This window comes from Trichomycterus rosablanca, chromosome 9 (genome assembly GCF_030014385.1).
Source record: "Trichomycterus rosablanca isolate fTriRos1 chromosome 9, fTriRos1.hap1, whole genome shotgun sequence".
NCBI classification, from domain to species: domain Eukaryota; kingdom Metazoa; phylum Chordata; class Actinopteri; order Siluriformes; family Trichomycteridae; genus Trichomycterus; species Trichomycterus rosablanca.
Genome location: NC_085996.1, coordinates 11,065,385 through 11,083,484, shown reverse-complemented (window position 1 = coordinate 11,083,484; position 18,100 = coordinate 11,065,385). Strand labels below are relative to the sequence as shown.

Here is an 18,100-nt window from a genome sequence, read left to right as displayed (position 1 = left end):
AAAACTGAAATTTGCTTCCTGTATGTGTCACAGATTGTTTTTTTTATTGGTGTTTGTTCATTGGTGGCTGTTTTTGTCTTTTTGTATTTTGTGCATGACAGGGGTCAACAGCAACAAGCCACAAAAGCTGTGACCAATACCAAGAAGCATGACCTCAGCAAGTGGAAGTACGCCGAGCTCCGAGATGTCATCAACACCTCCTGCGGTAAGAATTGTTTACAATACTCGCTCTGTTTAAAGAAACTTCAGCCTCACTGCACATCTTTGGAATGAACTGGAACATCAATTAAGCCTTCTTGACCATCATTGCCCAGCTATACAAATGCTCTTTTGACTGAATGGGCACAGATTCACACAGACATATTCCAGTCTTGTGAGAAGCCTTCTCAGAATTGTGATTGTTGTTATAGCCGAAAAGATCACATAGAGGTCACTGTTTAATACAGTTTGTCCAATAAGCCCATGGTCAGGTGTCCAAATACTTTTGGCCATATGGTAAATTTTGTGCCAAGTTCACACTACACGACTTTCGGGGCTGTCAGGTCGTTGTACAGATCACACTACACAACTGGATCTCTTGTAATCGGGAGTCTTTTAAGTCGTCGTGGTTTTCACACTACATAACTGATCGACGATAGGAGGTCACACACTACACCATCTATCACCAGGAGGAATCGCAGATGAGTCTGTCTGGTCTCCCAAACTACGTTTTGTCCCGAAAATACATGCGAGAAGTGACGAGGGGTTTAATAATACCACGTCCAAACATGCATGTCAGCAAGGAGCGAGCGATTAAAGTAGTTTGTGTGCTGATATGTAGCGTAAAAGCAAGTAGGAAAAATAAATGAATCCGAGTGGATTGGGCTACGCGACCAGCAGGGATCGTCTGTTCTGTAATGAGTTGAAGGTAAATAAATATATGCCCCTGTCCCATGTTTTTACAACTCCTCCGCTGGGTTTCCCCTCACCCTGTATCTTGCGTAGTTCGACATTGCACTCGCTGCCACTCGCAATGCTTTTTTATACTACAGGACTTTGACTCGCCGACTGGTCCAGATATTTAGCATGCTAGATATTTTTCTTGAGTCTGCGAGCACTCGGCGAGCCGCTCGGATCGAATCGTTAAACAGTTCACACATAGCGATCGAGAGCCGAGTTCTGATCCCTGGGTGAACGCAGAGTTGCTTCTGAGCTGCCACATCTAGCGGCGACCTATCAGCAAACGAAAATCATTAGGCATTAGACATACTTTGGGTGGCATGGTGGCTCGGTGGGTAGCACTGTCGCCTCACAGCAAGAAGGTCCTGAGTTCGATTCCCAGGTGGAGCTGGTTCGGGTCCTTTCTGTGTGTTTTCATGTTCTCCCCGTGTCTGTGTGGGTTTCATCCGGGAGCTCCGGTTTCCTCCCACAAGTGAGGTGAATTGGAGACACTAAATTGTCTATGACTGTGTTTGATATTAAAAACCTGAACTGATTAATCATGTGTAACCAGTAACTACCTGTGCTGTCATGAATGTAAGCAAAGTGTGTAAAACATGATGTTAAAATCCTAATCAAATAAAAATACTTCATTTTAGTCAGTGTTGTTTACGCTTTACCTTTAGGAGGCACAGATTGGCTTCCAAAAAACAAACAGTGTCTTAGAGTTTAGTCCGGCCCTTAGCATCTTTGTTCCTGCCCCACAGGCTAAACATCTGTTGTTTCTTTGTTTGGTTGTTTTTTATGTAAAATACTCAAAATTCCCAAAGACACATTAAAATATTGTTACATCTGCAAGGGCTGGAAATTTTAGAGGTCGTAATTGCATCAGTTATGAGGAATCCCTTCTGTCACCCAACCGTGAGCATGATGTAGTCAGTAAAACGTTTTCCACTTAGCATCATAGGTCACAATAATCAACAGTACAAACACCAGAAGACTAAAGCCTGTGTAACACCCTAAAACAAAATAAAAATAATAAAATATGCCTGTCTGAGGAAAAAAAGAAAACCAGAATTTTAATTTGTATTCTAATACAAGAGGTTTTTGGGTGGATTGTCAGACTTTTATGCAAATGATGTTTGTTAATCCTGAGAGTCTGAAGGTTGAAACCAAAAACTGTGTCGTAATTCAGCAGGAGAAAATGATGAAACATAATGAAAAACGTTGAAGGTAACTGAAAGAGAAAGATTTATTTTGATTACACGCCACATCTGAACGCTGGCTGAGTTTTCCTCGTTTTCATTTAAATGTCTTTTCTAGAATAAACAAATGTAATTGGTACAATTTACATGGATCTGCTCGCTATAACAAAAGTGTCCAACATGTTCAAATCTATCCTAAAAAAAAAAAAAATCATGACTGGATGGTGTTTTCAAAATGACCAAACGTATGTGGACACCTGGTCACCTTGTAGGACGTTCTTGTACAAAACCCAATGTATTTGTTTGTAATTGCTCCCTTTTGTGGCTATAAAAGCCTCTATTGAAACATTTTGAAATGTGTGATGTGCCCATACAATCACTACTTGTAAAGTCAGGCATTCCAATTCACCCTAAAGGCATTTAATAATGTGTGCCAGGGCAGTTGTACTCTAGCGGTTAAGGTACAGGATTAGTAATCAGAAGGTTGCTGGTTCAAGCCTCACCACTGCCAGGTTGCTGCTGCTGGGCCCTTGAGCAAGGCCCTTAACCCTCAATTGCTCAGACTGTATACTTTCACAGTACTGTAAATCACTTTGGATAAAGGCATCTGCTAAATGCCGTAAATGTAAATGTAATCAAAAGTTTGCTGGTTCAAGCCTCACCACTGCCAGGTTGCTGCTGCTGGGCCCTTGAGCAAGGCCCTTAACCCTCAATTGATCAGACTATATACTGTCACACTACTCTGAGTCGCTTTGGATAAAGGTGTCTGCTAAATGCCCAAAATGTAAATGTAATTAAGGTTTAAGGTCATTGCTCTGTGCAGGCCCAGTTTTTCTGGACCTTGCTTTGTGCACATGGGCACGAGCCAGAGCAGGAAAGGGCCTTCCCCAATGTGATTAAAGCAAGACTATTATTATTATTATTATTATTATTATTATTATATGGCCAAAAGTATTTAGACACCAGACTGTGAGCTTGTTGGTCATTCCATTAGGAAAAAAAAACAAATGGTTGAAATAGTGTAACAACAGCCACTCTTCTGAGAAGGCTTCTCACAAGAATTTGAAGCATGTCTGTGGGAATTTGTGCCCATTCAGTCTAAACATGAGAGCATTTGTATGGCTCTTCTAATTCATTTTAGTAGGGCTGAAGTCAGGGCTCTGTGCAGACCACTGGAGTTTGCTTTCCTGAAAGAGAACAGTAGCTTACCTAAACTGTTGCCACAAAGTATGAAGCATACTGTATAATCTCCTTTATATTATTGATTAATTACACCTGTTAGCAGCTGTTGTGTTTGAACCACATTAGTTCAGTAAACAGAAGGGGTTTTCCAATACTTTGGTCCATATAGTGCATGTTGTGAAGAGGTTGGAGGACTAAGATTTATTAAGTTGGAGGCTCAGTAAAAGCTTAGTCACCACTTACTGATTTATGACCTTAGTAAAAGCTAAAAGAAAACGGCTAAAAGAATACGGTGGTCCATAGCAACAAGATAAACACACCAGCAAAGCAGAGCATTATTTATTAAACGCTACCAGATTCCAGTACAGCTTGGAATTATTATCAGGCATTACATTACTGCTTTCATTCAGGATTTATGAATATAACTTTAAACCTTTGTATCAGGGACGTTCACTTATTTTTCAGTCATGTACACGTTACTTGTGAGAATTATAAGAATGTTAATCAAAAGGTTATGATTTAGAACACAAGCTGAAATCATTAATAAAGATCATGAATATTAGGACATTATTTCTCTATGCTAACATCATTTCATTCTTTTTCTTTCTTTCTTTTCTTTCTTTTTCTTCCTTCTGTTCTTTTATGTTTCTTCTTTCTTTTTTTTTACTTTGTCTCTGTTGTTTTATTCTTTCTTTCTGTTTGCCTCTTTGTTTCTTTATTTCTTTCTGTCTGCCTTTTTCTTGTCTTTCTTTCTTTCTTTCTTTCTTTCTTTCTTTCTTTCTTTCTTTCTTTCTTTCTTCTCTCTCTCTCTCTCTCTCTCTCTCTCTCTCTCTCTCTCTCTTTCTCTCTTTCTTTCTTTCTTTCTTTCCTTCTTTCTGTCTGTTTCTTTTGTTTCTTCTTTCTTTCTTCTTTCTTTCTTTTTCTTTCTTTTTGTATTTTTCTTTCTCTGTCTGCCTTTTTCTTTCTGTTTCTTCCTTCTGTTTTTTCTTTCTTTTCTTTTTTTCTGTTCTTTCTTTCTGTCAGTTTTTTTTGTCTTTCTGTCTTAATTTATTTTTCTTTCTTTCTTTCTTTCTTTCTTTCTTTCTTTCTTTCTTTCTTTCTTTCTTTCTTTCTTTCTTTCTTTCTTTCTCTTTCTTTTTTTCTTTCTTTCTGTATGTTTCTTCTGTCCATTTCTGTCTCTTCTTTCTTTCTTTCTTTTTACTTTGTCTCTGTTTTTTTATTTTTTATTTCTGTTTGCCTCTTTGTTTCTTTATTTCTTTCTGTCTGCCTTTTTTCTTTCTTTCTGTCTCTTTCTGTCTCTTTCTTTCTTTCTTTCTTTCTTTCTTTCTTTCTGTCTGTCTGTCTGCCTTTTTTCTTTCTGTTTCTTTTTTCTGTTCTTTCTTTTTGTTCTTTCTTTCTTTTCTTTTCTGTTCTTTCTTTTTTCTCTTCTGTTCTTTCTTTCTTTTTGTCTGTTTTTTGTCTTTCTTTCTCTCAATTTCTTTCTGTCTTTTTCTTCTGTTCTTTCTTTCTTTCTATTTTTCTTTCTGTTCCTTCTGTCCCTTTCTGTCTCTTTTTTCTTTCTTTTCTTCTTTTTATTTCTTGCTTTCTTACTTTCTGTCTGTCTGTCTGTCTGTCTGTCTGTCTGTCTGTCTGTCTGTCTGCCTTTTTCTTGTGTTTCTTCTTTCTTTCTGTTCTTTTTTTCTGTTCTTTCTTTTTTCTCTCCTGCTTTCTTTCTTTCTTTCTTTCTTTCTTTCTTTCTTTCTTTCTTTCTTTCTTTCTTTCTTTCTTTCTTTCTTTCTTTCTTTCTTTCTTTCTTTCTTTCTTTCTTCTTTCTTTCTTTCTTTCTTCTTGTCTGTCTGACACCTTAATTCATTCTTTCTTTCTTTTTTCTTTCTTTCTGCCTCTTTTTTTTTCTCTCTGTTTTTCCTTCTTTCTGTTTCTTTTGCTCTTTCTTTTTTCATGAACATTGGGACGTTATTTCTCTAAGCTAACATCATTTTAAATGTATTATTGTTTTATTATAACATACATAAAGTATGCTAGCTCACTGCTGAGATCTGGGGATCCCGGGTTTAAATGTCAGTGCTGCTTTTGGCCGGTGGGTCATCTGCACAGATACGATTGTATAGTTGCCCTTCCTAACTCAGCCCCCCTTTTTTACCCAGGCTTGGGACCAGCACTGGGAGCGCACTGACATGTGCACCTCTTAATGGCTAGGCCATTTATGCCCCCCCTTCATTAAAATTAAAATGTTCGTCATTATGTTCATCCAGACAAAATAAATAGAAAATAATGTAAAGAAAATGATCAGAGGTAATATTGGTACGTTACAGTGGAGACTCTGTTGACGTCTCAGTTTCTTCTTTTGACCCTGCTTGTTTTTCTCGATTGCTCGATTGTTTGTCTTCTATCTGCTGTGAGAATCTCTGTTTTTGACCTTTTCAGGCCACCAGAAACTCAATATGTGGACAGAGTCGCATTCTGTTCTACTGTGTTATTTTTTTCTTTCTGTTTTTCTTTCTTTTTTCTGTTTTTCTTTTTTTTTCTTTACTTCTGTTTTTCTTTACTTCTGTTTTTCTTTACTTCTGTTTTTCTTTATTTTTGTTTTTCTTTCTATTTGTCTTTTTTTTCTTTCTTTGTCTTTTTCTTTTTCTCTCTCTTTTTTTCTGTTCTGTTTTTCTTTACTTCTGTTTTTCTTTATTTTTGTTTTTCTTTCTATTTGTCTTTCTTTTTTCTTTATTTTTTCTTTCTTTCTGTCTCTTTTTTCTTTTTGTCTTTCTGTTTTTTCTTTCTATTTGTCTGTCTGTTTCTCTTTTCCTTTTTTTCTTTTATGTTAATCACTTCTTTCTCATCTCCATATTTCTTATTTCTTTTTCTTGTTAGATATTGAGCTGTTGGAATCATGTCGAGTGGAGTTTCACCGCAGGCTGAAGGTCTACCATGCCTGGAAATCAAAGAACAAAAAGCGCAACACTGAGGGAGAACAGAGAACTCCTAAATCTGTCACGGACTACGGTAAGGGCGCGTTTTCGGGTTGCACCACAACATTCTGTAACTCTGAGATCTTTCAGATATGGACTATTGTGTGAAGTTCATGATCTTAGCAGGATATGTTTAGGTGGAAACATTAGTGTATCAGATGTATACTAACTTTAGAGGAAACAGGCACATCTGGTTATTATTTAGTAGCTCCAAAGGCTTTGTAAGAAAAATATTGATCATTTTTTTATAGACAGTTTAACAGAAAATGACACTTTTTCAGGACCTGTGCTACTGTGTTGCACCTACTGCAACCTCCCTGCCCACTTTGATTTAACAATATTATGTAAGGTTTTTGTAGGGAGTCACCATGACGATAAGGAAGATGCAAAAGCTCTCAGTTCTACATGGCTTTTTACTGAGCGGCTGGTTTATGCCTGCTCAGCACCCACTTTAATGCAGGTTTTATGGCTTTTATTATAGGAGCAACTGTGATGAAAAACAGGGCAGATGGACAGATAGCACAGCTTTATGGGGTTTAATGTATACCTAAAAAACCTGCACAAAGGCCTGATTCCTCTCATACTTATTTTGAAACTTACCAATAAAGTCAAGCAGGAATTTCTACAGGAACAGTATGTCTTTATCTATAAATAAGAATATCAGAAAATAATAAGTTGTTGGGATCAATTTTTTTTTCTAAAAATCTAAAATAATGGTGTAGCAATTTAGAATGAACTTCCAATTTAGAATGAAATAATAATATAAATTTTTTTATATTTAAATAACCAGTGAATAATATTTTTTAAACCACATGTTGATTACAGTTACAAAGCCTTATGGTTTTCTCATTATAAGATTAATGCTCAACATAAAAAATTATAAAAAATATATATTAGTCAAAATCTATGCAGTTTATGAAATTACAATCATATTGTAACATTTACCAAAGTATATATGAGAGAGTATTTGTATGTTTACTGTACCAAATCATTTGTGTAGGTCTGCCAAAGGTCACTGTTGTTGCATTTTGTGTGCATAACATTTGGCTCATTTATTTGTAGGTCATACACGACATGCATTACATTTCTGTAAGTAGTGCTCAATGCTGTCAACAATGCTACTTAACACCTAAACTGCACTTAATAACCAAGTTACATTTATTTAACCTCTCCACAGTTGTATCCAATAGTTTGGGGACCTCTAGTTAAATGACATATTATGTAAATGTTTTAAATGAGAACAACCACTGCAGCAAACTGTACAACAGCACCTGTAACAGACAGTTATTAGACAGTCATTATATTATGTGAAAACATTTGGACAACCTATTACATTGGTACTTAAAAAACACATAGTTACACATAGAAAGCTTTTTAAGAATGTTTACCCACTCTCGGGGTGTCTAAGCATAACATGTCGACAATGTACCACCGATTTTGTAGTATTGATTGTAGTAAGTCATGAGCACGGTTAAATTTGAGGTACGTTTGTTGTAGAAGCCAGCTTTAGTTTCCTGAACTGCCTCATATTTAGTGAAATCCATTCTTTTATTTACCATGCATTGTTTCCAGTGCCACTGGCTGCCACACAACTCCAATGCAAAATAAACCCACCCTGTGCTTAACATTTCACTAGGTGTTCTTTTAATTAAAAACAACCCCCCCCCTTCCCCAACATATTTGGTGATTGTTTCCAAGGAGTCAAATCTTATTTGGATGTCGTTTGGTAAACTTTGGATGTTACTGCTTTTAGTAAGTTTACAGATAAATTGTCCTAAGTACAGCGAATATCTGTACCATGCAGCAAAGGCTACACAACACTGTGTCAACTAAATGTCCCTGCATGTCCTTTGGCTGTCTGCCTTTGTTTTTTGGAGAGTCTTGGTCTTCTAGATCTTGCCTTAACTTCCATAGTTTCTCTCAATAACATTTAAACTTTAGAAAGTGCATCTTGAAGAGCTAGATCTTTACTGTCATAAAACCATGATGGTGGCAGGTGCCAGTTTCTAAACTCATTTGCCCCATTATTTTAAATGTATCAAAAATAAAGTGCAAATTGCAAAAAATGTATTTGCTGCAGAGGTCGTCTTTATTTATTAAATCCACAACTTATGTAATTTAATTAAATGTGCCCAAATATTGCATAGAGCGGTGTTTTATGCTTCCTACCTTATTTCAATAATAATGGCTTTTTACTAAAAAAGAATCTGCTAAATGCATTTGAGTGTTTTTTTTTTTTTTTTTTTTTTATTACGTGTTTGTTTTAGTGCAATGATATAATGTACCTGAAAACATTAATAGTGTTTTATTATGGAGATATTTCATATGTTATATATTAGGGGGATATGGTCTACCAGCATGCCAGCATTGGGTACATTAGAATAAAAATAAGCTTTTCTTATAGCAACTTATTTTGTTCTAGGATGCAGTTAAAGAAAATCAATGCATTCTTATCCATCAACGTACAAGTGAATTAGGAATTGCGATAATGAAACAACTCACAGTAGTTGATTTATTACGGCGATATTGACTTTACGGGCGCAAAATTGTTCACTTGGGAGATGAGAGTTGTGGGCATGGCAGCATCGTGGGAAGAGATGGGATTTGACCAGAGCATTATGTTTAAATCTATTGATCATGACAGAACTATAATAGCTTTATGAACTTGAATAAGACAGTCAACACGAGTTAGTTTCATTAAGGGCAATCCTATTCACAGAGGGATGGTATAGCTGCAGTTCTTCATACCAACTAGGCAGGAGCTTCGTGTGGTCCATAATTTAAGAGGATAAACAAGTGTAAACAAGGGTTCTTTGAACCATCGGTTTAAATGTGCTTTGTGGGTAACACTGATTGTGGGTAATGCTGATTGTGGGTAATGCTGATTTGACTCTTGACCAGAATTAGTAATGAAAGTGTCCTCGGGTTGACATTCAGCACATAAGTGTAGAAAAAAATATATTAAAAAAGGTGACCTATTTTTTCTACTTTCCTGCTGACACTTCACTAATCCTCTGAAGTAGAAAAATTATCGAGAATTGTTTGTTCTAGTGGAAAAGTACAGGCTGTTGCGAACGTTAATCATATGATTTTATGAAACCATTGCGAGGTTGAGCAGGGTGTTTTTGCTAAGTTGACTTGCTAAGATAAGTTGACTCAGAGAGTTGACTCACGCCCTAAACTAGCTCAAACCGGTTCCAATTAGTATTGGGGGTCATTGGAAGAAGGGGACTGTCTGTATAAATACCATGTGTGAATGTGACTCTTGGCTTGATGCTCCATTTTCATTGAACCCACAGCACAGTGTGAATAATCCAGTCTTCATCTGCTATAGGTCCTTTCTTCAAGTCAAGTGACAGATGTGGACATGTTTTGGATCATTGTCCTGCTGGGATATCCAACCACAGCACAGCTTTAAAAAGCTTCTTCCTAGATGTGATTAGATTGTATTTAAAACTTCTGGTACTTCATGGAGTCCTTGATGGCACATATCCCAGCAAGGTTTCCAGGGTCTTTGGGACAAACAAATCCACAAAATCATACAGAGTCTCTAACATGTATATGTGTCCTGTAGATTGTTGGCATTAAGGTGGCTTATATGTGTCATTTAAAAAACTTGATGACTCCAGGATTCTTAATGTTAAGCCTCCTTTTTCTGTATGACTCTCAGTACAGACCTGCTGCGTCATGAGAGTATCTAGCCAAAATGGTCTGGGCATCTGGTCAGCTCCCACTGGAACAGAGATTACAAGACAGACCCTCCTTTAAAGGATTATAAATGCAGTGATCACTTCACAGTTAATTTGGGAGCATATGGGGATCCTTAAGAAGAAGCTGGACTCCAGTAATAGAAACCAGTAATAGAAACGTCTTGTTATTTTTTTGGCCCTCAGAAGAAAAACAGTAAAAATGAAAGATTCGACACAATAAAAGCTAAAACATACCACTGCAATTGCTACAGTAATAACATTTTTGTGGCCATTGTACTGAAGAGCAACGTTTTTTAATACTGATCAAAACTGTATAGATGCAGTGAGTGGAACAGTGTACTTACAAGGTGAACTAGACACACACTAAAGGTGATTTGTTATTGATTAAGTTATTGACCCCATAGTACTGGCTAATTTAAGACCACTTTGTTTGCAGAGCAGGAATTCCGGAACAAAACGCTCATTATCTTGTGCTGTTTTATTCAAATAATCCATAACTGTCTACAGTTTAATATAGTTTCCCTCTACAAATAATTCAACATTATTTAGAATAATAAGAAGAATGAACGTATTGACCAGGGCCACCTTTTCATTTTATATACTTATTACTAAACAATGAAGGCAATGTAGTATTTTATTTTTTTTAAAGGAATCATTTTTAATACAGAGAGGAAACACAGCAACTATTGTGCATGCTGGAAACAAACTGGAAGGAAAGACTAGTAAAATACTAGTATTAGTTATAGTAGTAATAGTAGTAATCAAGGTCTTCTTTTATGGTGATGCTATAACAATCTATAAAACAGCAACCTTTACCTGCTTTTTACTGATGTCAACCAACTACTTTTTAACCATTTAATAAAAAAAAAAAATACTGTTTAAATGTTCATAACATGAATCATATATACATTTTTTTTTAAATGTATATACTCACCACGATTGCCCTCTTTACTTTCAGCCAAGTCTCACGTGCCACCTAAGATCCCAGTTCAGCAGTACGAAATCCTGGCACACCGTCCACAGCGCTACTTCCGCATCCCCTTCGTCCGGCCAAGCGATCAGTACAAAGATCCAGAGAATACAAAGAAGGGATGGTGGTACTCCCACTTCGATGGGCCGTGGATCGCCAGGCAGATGGAGCTGCACCCCGAAAAACAGCCTATTCTACTGGTGGCAGGTGAGCTCTTCTTAGATTTACACTTCTTACAAATGTGACTTTCAGATGGACTTTCATGGACTTGCTCAGTCAGTCACATAATCATGTTTAGCAAGAGGACATTTCTTCACTAGGGTAAACACTATCAGTTGTTTCACAGATGTTTGTAGTCCACTGGGATTTCAGGGAAACACAGTTCTGCTTTCCACACTTCTGCTGTCACACAGCTTTGGCCGTCTCTTCCTTCCTCGGACATAGCCAGTCATGTCTGTGCCTGGATTTGACCTGGATCTCAGTGGTTGTTGGCTAGTCTAGGCTGTGCACACATACGGACAAAGCACAAACATTAGCAAACAAATATTACAGTAAATGCTTCAGAAAATGACTTAACATTGTATTCAGTTCTCTTAAACGTGTTTTGACGCACTGTTGTTCTTTTTGCATCCTTTCCTGTGATGAAAAACACCATTATTTACTTTTGCATTCTATACATTCATTATTTGCAAGTATTCTTCTGTCTGATGGCCAAACCACATCATATGTTCTATATAATGTGCTAATAAAACCTTCACAACTGCACAAATTAGTCATACTATTTAGTAAAGTAGCGTGCAATTTGGGACACAGCCGCCAGACTCTTCACAGTTTGACCTCAAGGCCAATTTTGGTTTCGAATCTTTCGTAGGTAAGGACGATATGGAGATGTGTGAGCTGAATTTGGATGAGACAGGTCTGACCCGGAAGCGTGGGGCGGAGATTCTCCCCCGCCAGTTTGAGGAGATCTGGGAGCGCTGCGGAGGTGTCCAATATCTGAGGGCCGCCATCGAGAACCACCAGGCACGACCTACCTATGCCACAGCCATGCTGGAGAACACACCCAAGTAGAGGCGCATACGATCAACCTTTATGTCGCACCAATGCTGCCATGCTGCGAGTCAAATAGACACACACACACACTTCTACAAACACTCAACATTCCTCATGTGCTTGTTTGGCTGGTACTTATAGTTGAAGTTAAAAGTCTGCATACTTTTGTGTCATGCAGTCTTTGCAGTTAAATGATTTCTGCACCTTTTTGCAGAATAAATACTTTCACAGAGTCTCATACATTTATGAAAGGTTTATTACAACTATACTGGTCAAAAGTATACATTTAACTTAAATTATTAATTAAATGATGTAGAAAGTTCTATAATGTCAGGTATCTTTGTGGCATAACCTCTAACATCCTATTCCTCATGACTTTTCTGTGCCCATATACCTACGGTATGTACCTGCACTCATAATCAAGCACAAAAGCAGTGATCCTTGGGCCAAGGTCAGGAAGTAAACCCAGTTACCTTATACTATGGTCAAAATACAGGACAGTCATAAATTAGAACCTGCTAGAACACAAGTTACACTGTCCACAGTCCAGCGAGCTTTATATACATGTGCTTAGAGTCTGCCACACAAGTAAACAAACCTGTGCTAGAAAACTCAATGTTGTTATTGATCACACAGACTATAAAAAGCACAAGCAGAAGTTATCATGCATGGAATCAACTTAAACCATGGTGAATAAAAGCTTGCTTGACTGCAACCAGTATCACCAATTTTCCGGCAGCTTTTCAACTCTGCCAGACCTGTTTTTGATGGTTTGTGGATTATATGATCACATGGACAAACATCCTAGAGTGAGTTGTTTTTTTCACCTTGGTATGAGACCATTACTCATGGTCTAGTACTGTTGCCCGAACCTAGTAAAGCACACAGTTAAACTAGCCCTATTTATACAGACACAGATACTTCACCATTTATAGTCCTCTATAATTAATAATGAATTATGAGAACATGCCACAAAGTAAAATGACATTATGGAAGTTTGGAATTGGTTGATTTATGTTTCACTCATTCAGTCAGACAAAATGAACTTTGTGATTCCAAGACTGCAATGACATACACATTCCATACGAGTGTATGTCAACTTTTGACTTACACCTTACTGAACTACTGACACACCAGAGTAGACACACTGTATGAATACACACACACACACACACACATCTACACACACCTACACAATCTTACTCCACTGCCAGCCCATAAACACAAACACACACATACATAGTCTTGTTTCTTTTTTTGTTTTGTTTTAGATTGAAGGGAATTCACATTTAGCACTTTTTTTTCTCGAACTCGGTAAATTATTTCTTCCTTTTATTTCAATTAGATTTTTTCCTTTGCTTGCTTTCGTTTATTTATGTGATTTCTAAATGAATGTGATTTACAGTGAATATTTTTCTTCAGAACGTCTATAACTGCAAGTAAGAGGCCTTAATATCTAAATGTCAGGGTGATTCTTTCTAAGATGCATCTAAATATGCTATTTTTGTATAATAATGGATAAATATTGATAAAGAAGTGTTAATAATTCACTTGTTCTATATTTGTGTGTCATCCTAACTTTGTCAACACTTCATTTTTTTTACATATAGTTGTTTAAAGCTGCTGTATGCAACTATTACTACTTTAAATATATGTATGGGCGGCATCGTTTATCTGATCTACATGGAAACGTGTACTATGCTGAGCACTCATGAATGGTACACCTCACGTCGTTCTGGCCAGCTACGGTTGCCAGATTTTAGTCGTGGCAAACCGAATACGAATGTAGCTGTCATGAATGCATCCCTAAGTACTGTACAGTTCTGGATTTGAGTTTGAATTCGTATGCAAGGTAAGGAGGTACGTTCATGAAATAACCAGGCTGGCTTTCTTTTGTTTGATTTGTGCAGCGTCTGCTTTGTAGGTCTGCGCATCGAGTTTGAGTTGCCAAATCAGTTCAGGCCAGTTGAGAAATGACTCAGGAGAGGGTATTGGGTTTATTTTTATGTGAGAGATCTGTGGTTATTATACACAAGTGACACTCCGAATTATGCAATCCAGATTTTAAAGATAGACTACAGATAGGAAACAGTACTTTTAGCATTTAATCTTGTTTAGATTGTAGTTTAGAAGGTAAATTAGGAAGGATGTGTTGTATCTAGGGTATATAGTATGGTTTGCTCTTTTAAGGCTATAAATAGGAATTAAAACAAGTAGAACTTGGGTTCTAGGTGCTTTCTATAAACCTACTAGACTAGATGAGTCTGTTTGCTAAATTGAATTAACCTATTAAAATGTGCTTACAAATGTATTACCAGGCCATTCACCATCATTAGATTTCCTCTTTAGGAAGGTGCAGCAGCTGGATAAAAAAATACTACAAAATATTTCTACCCAGGTTGCTTTCAATAGCATGTTTGTACCAGGGAGGTCTCCCTCTGAATTCCATTCTTCCTTAAGTTACATCCTGCAGCTTTAAATGAAAAGTTCTGTGACTGTTCTGTTTTAAAATGTTACAACTGGAACTATTCTTTTCTATGTTCATTTTTACCACCATGCACACAATATCACTTACAATAATGCTAAATGATTTAAGTTGTTTGTTAGTTGATTATTTGCATGCTAATAATATTCATCAAATGTTTACACTAAAGCGAAGTGTCGAGGTGAAAACACTGGTAGTTCAGGACTAAACCTTAAGAGATGCACTATATTTTTCAGAGCAGTTTTTCTAACATTCCTAAATGCTCTTCCACATTCTACTGAATGTACAGAATAGAACCAGTTATAAAATAAACTGCTCAAACACAAACTTGACACTACTTATTTTAAATTAGTTTTCATTAATTAAAATCGCTTATATTCTTGTTTTTTGTTGTTGTACTGCACAAAGCATACATACACATTTATTTTTCTTCATAGTCTAAATTATACATTCTGTTCATCTCATCAAATCTACTGTAAAGAATTTATGCAATAATTGATTAACCATAATTTTTAAATTGTGTGAAACTGATTTTGTGTGTGTTTGGTTATTGTTGGACCAAATATGTATTCTAGCAAATAACTGATGACTCTGGGGGGGGATCCGACTGTGTGCATGACCTCACCAACCGAAATAAAGTTGTTGGTTTTCTTCCCATCTGCTCTGCTTCAGTGTGTATATGTTCATGCCAGGCCTGTTTTGTTTTACATCAAACACAACGGGTGTGTTCGAAAACCTAGGGAGCTGCCTTGCTGTCTTACTGTCTACATAGGCAGCTGACTTAGTAGAGAGTATTCTAATAAGTCAGTGACTTAAAAGGCAGGCTATTCGAACGCACTACTTAGACAGCGATTCCATCGGGTTTAGCATTTCGCGTTTAGCATTTAGCATCTCGCCATTAAAACCAATAAACTGAGGTAGCACAGCACGCTAACGTCAATATATCTTCCTTCATGTACCGTAACGGTTAAATTTCCTGACAAGCCCGAACTTGCAAATAAAAACACTCGGTACAAGTTTATACAAGTTAAAAATCAGTAATATTTTATTTACGTTTGGAAATAACTCCATTCGTTTCTCCGCCCTGTCAGCCATGAATGCTGGGATTGTCTTGATCACTAAGGCAGCGTTCGATGCTCACTCGTTCTTGAGCCAAAATAACATTGAAATAATAAGATGCCTCAGAAGTGAGGATTTTAAGGCATCTAGGATTTCGAACAGCCTCCTTCTCGGGAGCGCGCACAGGATGACGTAAAATGCTGCCTATGTAGACAGCACACTAGCTTTTCGAACACACCCAACGTTTCCCTTAAACTCAACGTGTTCAGTTTGTTTTTTAAAAATGTATTTATTTAATTTCAAATTTCGCTTGAGTGGTGCTGTAAAACATCATCAAAGTGCGAATATGAGACAAATCTGCATTTGTGTGGAATAACCGTCAAATCCAGTCTGAACGCTCCAGTTTCACTTTTAAACCTGTGTTACAGCTCGGGGTTCTGAGAAATTGTAAGAATCAGCTTTTTATTTCAGTGTTTTTGTATAATATTTGCGTTATTGTCAGTGTATAAGTGTGAAAAACAAAAACATTATTTTACATTAGCCTAAAATATATGCAAATCAATGGGACCATGGAACGCATTAACAGGTTTCCCATACATCCTTGTGGGAAAAAATACCTTAAAACTCAATGACTTTTAAACTCAACGCCACTCCCAGAACCAACTGACATTGAGTTTCAAGGTACCACTATATTTGGAAAGGGGTAGAAAACGGCAAACTTTCTTTGATCCTCAACAGGTTGAAAAGTAAGTTTTTGCTTAAACAACTGGGTCAGGCGTCCAGGTGGCGCAGCTGGATTTTCCGCTAGCACACCAGCACCGAGATTCTGAACTCCTCGGGCGTTCCTTGGGCGCCATCTGGCAGGCATAATTGGCAGTGCCAGCAGCAGATACTAATTGGCCACCGTATCTGCAGGGTGGGAGCCGGACTGTGTGTGGGTCTTCATACGCTGTGTAAGGACCCTGATTGGCGGAAGAGACGCCTGTGCAGAGTGCAGGGACGAGTAGAGGAGGGCTGTGCACGTGTCGGAAGAGGCGTGTACAGCGACGTGCTCTCCTCGGATTCCTCCTTAAGGAATTTTAATTGACTTTAGAATGTGATTTGAAGCTCCAAGCAAAGAAAGGGTTGATAGGGTTTTGGGGTTTACCCACTGTAACTCAGGTGGTGACCCATTGTTATATATTTCACAGCAAGTGCTGCTGTGTCCTCCTCGAGGAAGATTGGTAGTTTTTCCTCAGTTGACTGATCTCTTTGTATATGAGTTTCAAATCTATTTTTTTTCCTGCAGTAAAGACAAAAGTGCATTTCTGTGTCAACCTTATCTTTCATGCACTGAACACAGTCTATCCTCTGTAGGCAGCCAGGCATTTTTGTGTCAGCTCTTTTCTGTTTTCCTGATGTATTACCCAGTTTACGCTCCAGTTTACTTTGACCTGCAGTTTTTCAATGTCAATGCTGTAAATATAGTGTTTTATTATTATTATTATTATTATTATTATTATTATTATTATCATCTGATTTATATTAATATTTGGGTGTGTAGCAGTGCTAATCTGTGTGTGTGTCATAAGATTATTAAGCTTTAGTAGGAGCTGACTGAGGGCACCCTAATCAGGTTATTGAACAAGTGACATACTCTGAACTATGCAATCCAGATTTTAAATTTTAAATATAGGCTACAGAAAGAAAACAGTACATTTAGCATTTAGTATTGTTTAGATCATAGCTTATTATCATGCTTTGTCTAATAATTTAAGTAACACAAATTAGGTATGATGTGTTGTATCTAGGGTATATGGTGCCTAGGGTATATGGTGCCTGGGGTACCTGGGTTCTAGGTGCTTTAAATAAACCTACTAGACTGTTTGCTAAATTGAATCAACTTATTAAAATGTGCTTACAAATGTATTACCAGGCCATTCATCATCATTAGATTGCCTCTTTAGGAAGGTGCAGCAGCTGAGATTAAACAAATACTACAAAATATTCCTACCCAGGTTTTGCTTTTAATAGCATGGGAGGGGAGTTCTCAGAATTCCATTGCTCCTTAAGTTACATGCTGCAGCTTTAAATTAAAAGTTTGACTGTTCTGTTTTGCTAGTCTGTGTGTGTGTGTGTGTTCACAAAGCTATTAATCTGGGGACATTGACCTGTTTACACACCAATAAGGTGGGGACTTGTAACATGGTGGGGACCTAAAATCGAGTCCCCACAAAACTAAGCATTGTAACATGTATATCTGAGTGAGATAGACCCGCCCACCAAATTTCTGAGTAGTCCCCAAAATTGACACATACATGGGAATAGTGTGTGTGAGTGTGTGTGTGGGATTTTGACTCAGATGTGTACACGCCCCCTCTGGCCAAAGACTGTAAACGAATCTCGCTTACACACTTGATGACGTAGTAAAGCAATTCTTAACTCCGATTGGTTGAAACGGCGAAGATTATCCTAAACTCTGATTGGTTGAAACAGCGCAGATTATCCTAAACTCTGATTGGTTGAAACGGCGCAGATGATCCTAAACTCTGATTGGTTGAAACGGCGAAGATTATCCT

At 37.3% G+C, this 18,100-nt stretch overlaps 1 protein-coding gene across 5 annotated transcripts in view; it reads left to right on the top strand.

Annotated features, from left to right (window-relative positions):
- The window catches only part of myo6a (myosin VIa), a 128,464-nt gene extending 113,324 nt beyond the window's left edge, over positions 1 to 15,140 (top strand). For 3 of the 5 annotated variants that reach the window (XM_063001871.1, XM_063001869.1, XM_063001873.1), the window contains 5 exons: positions 102 to 205; positions 6,168 to 6,299; positions 7,328 to 7,354; positions 10,934 to 11,152; positions 11,817 to 15,140. In XM_063001871.1, coding sequence (XP_062857941.1) covers positions 102 to 205; positions 6,168 to 6,299; positions 7,328 to 7,354; positions 10,934 to 11,152; positions 11,817 to 12,016 — 682 coding nt within the window. In that variant the 3' untranslated portion in view covers positions 12,017 to 15,140. The remainder of the gene's footprint in view (positions 1 to 101; positions 206 to 6,167; positions 6,300 to 7,327; positions 7,355 to 10,933; positions 11,153 to 11,816) is intronic. The other 2 variants (XM_063001872.1, XM_063001870.1) reach the window with 1 other exon arrangement.
- Positions 15,141 to 18,100: the final 2,960 nt, after the last annotated feature.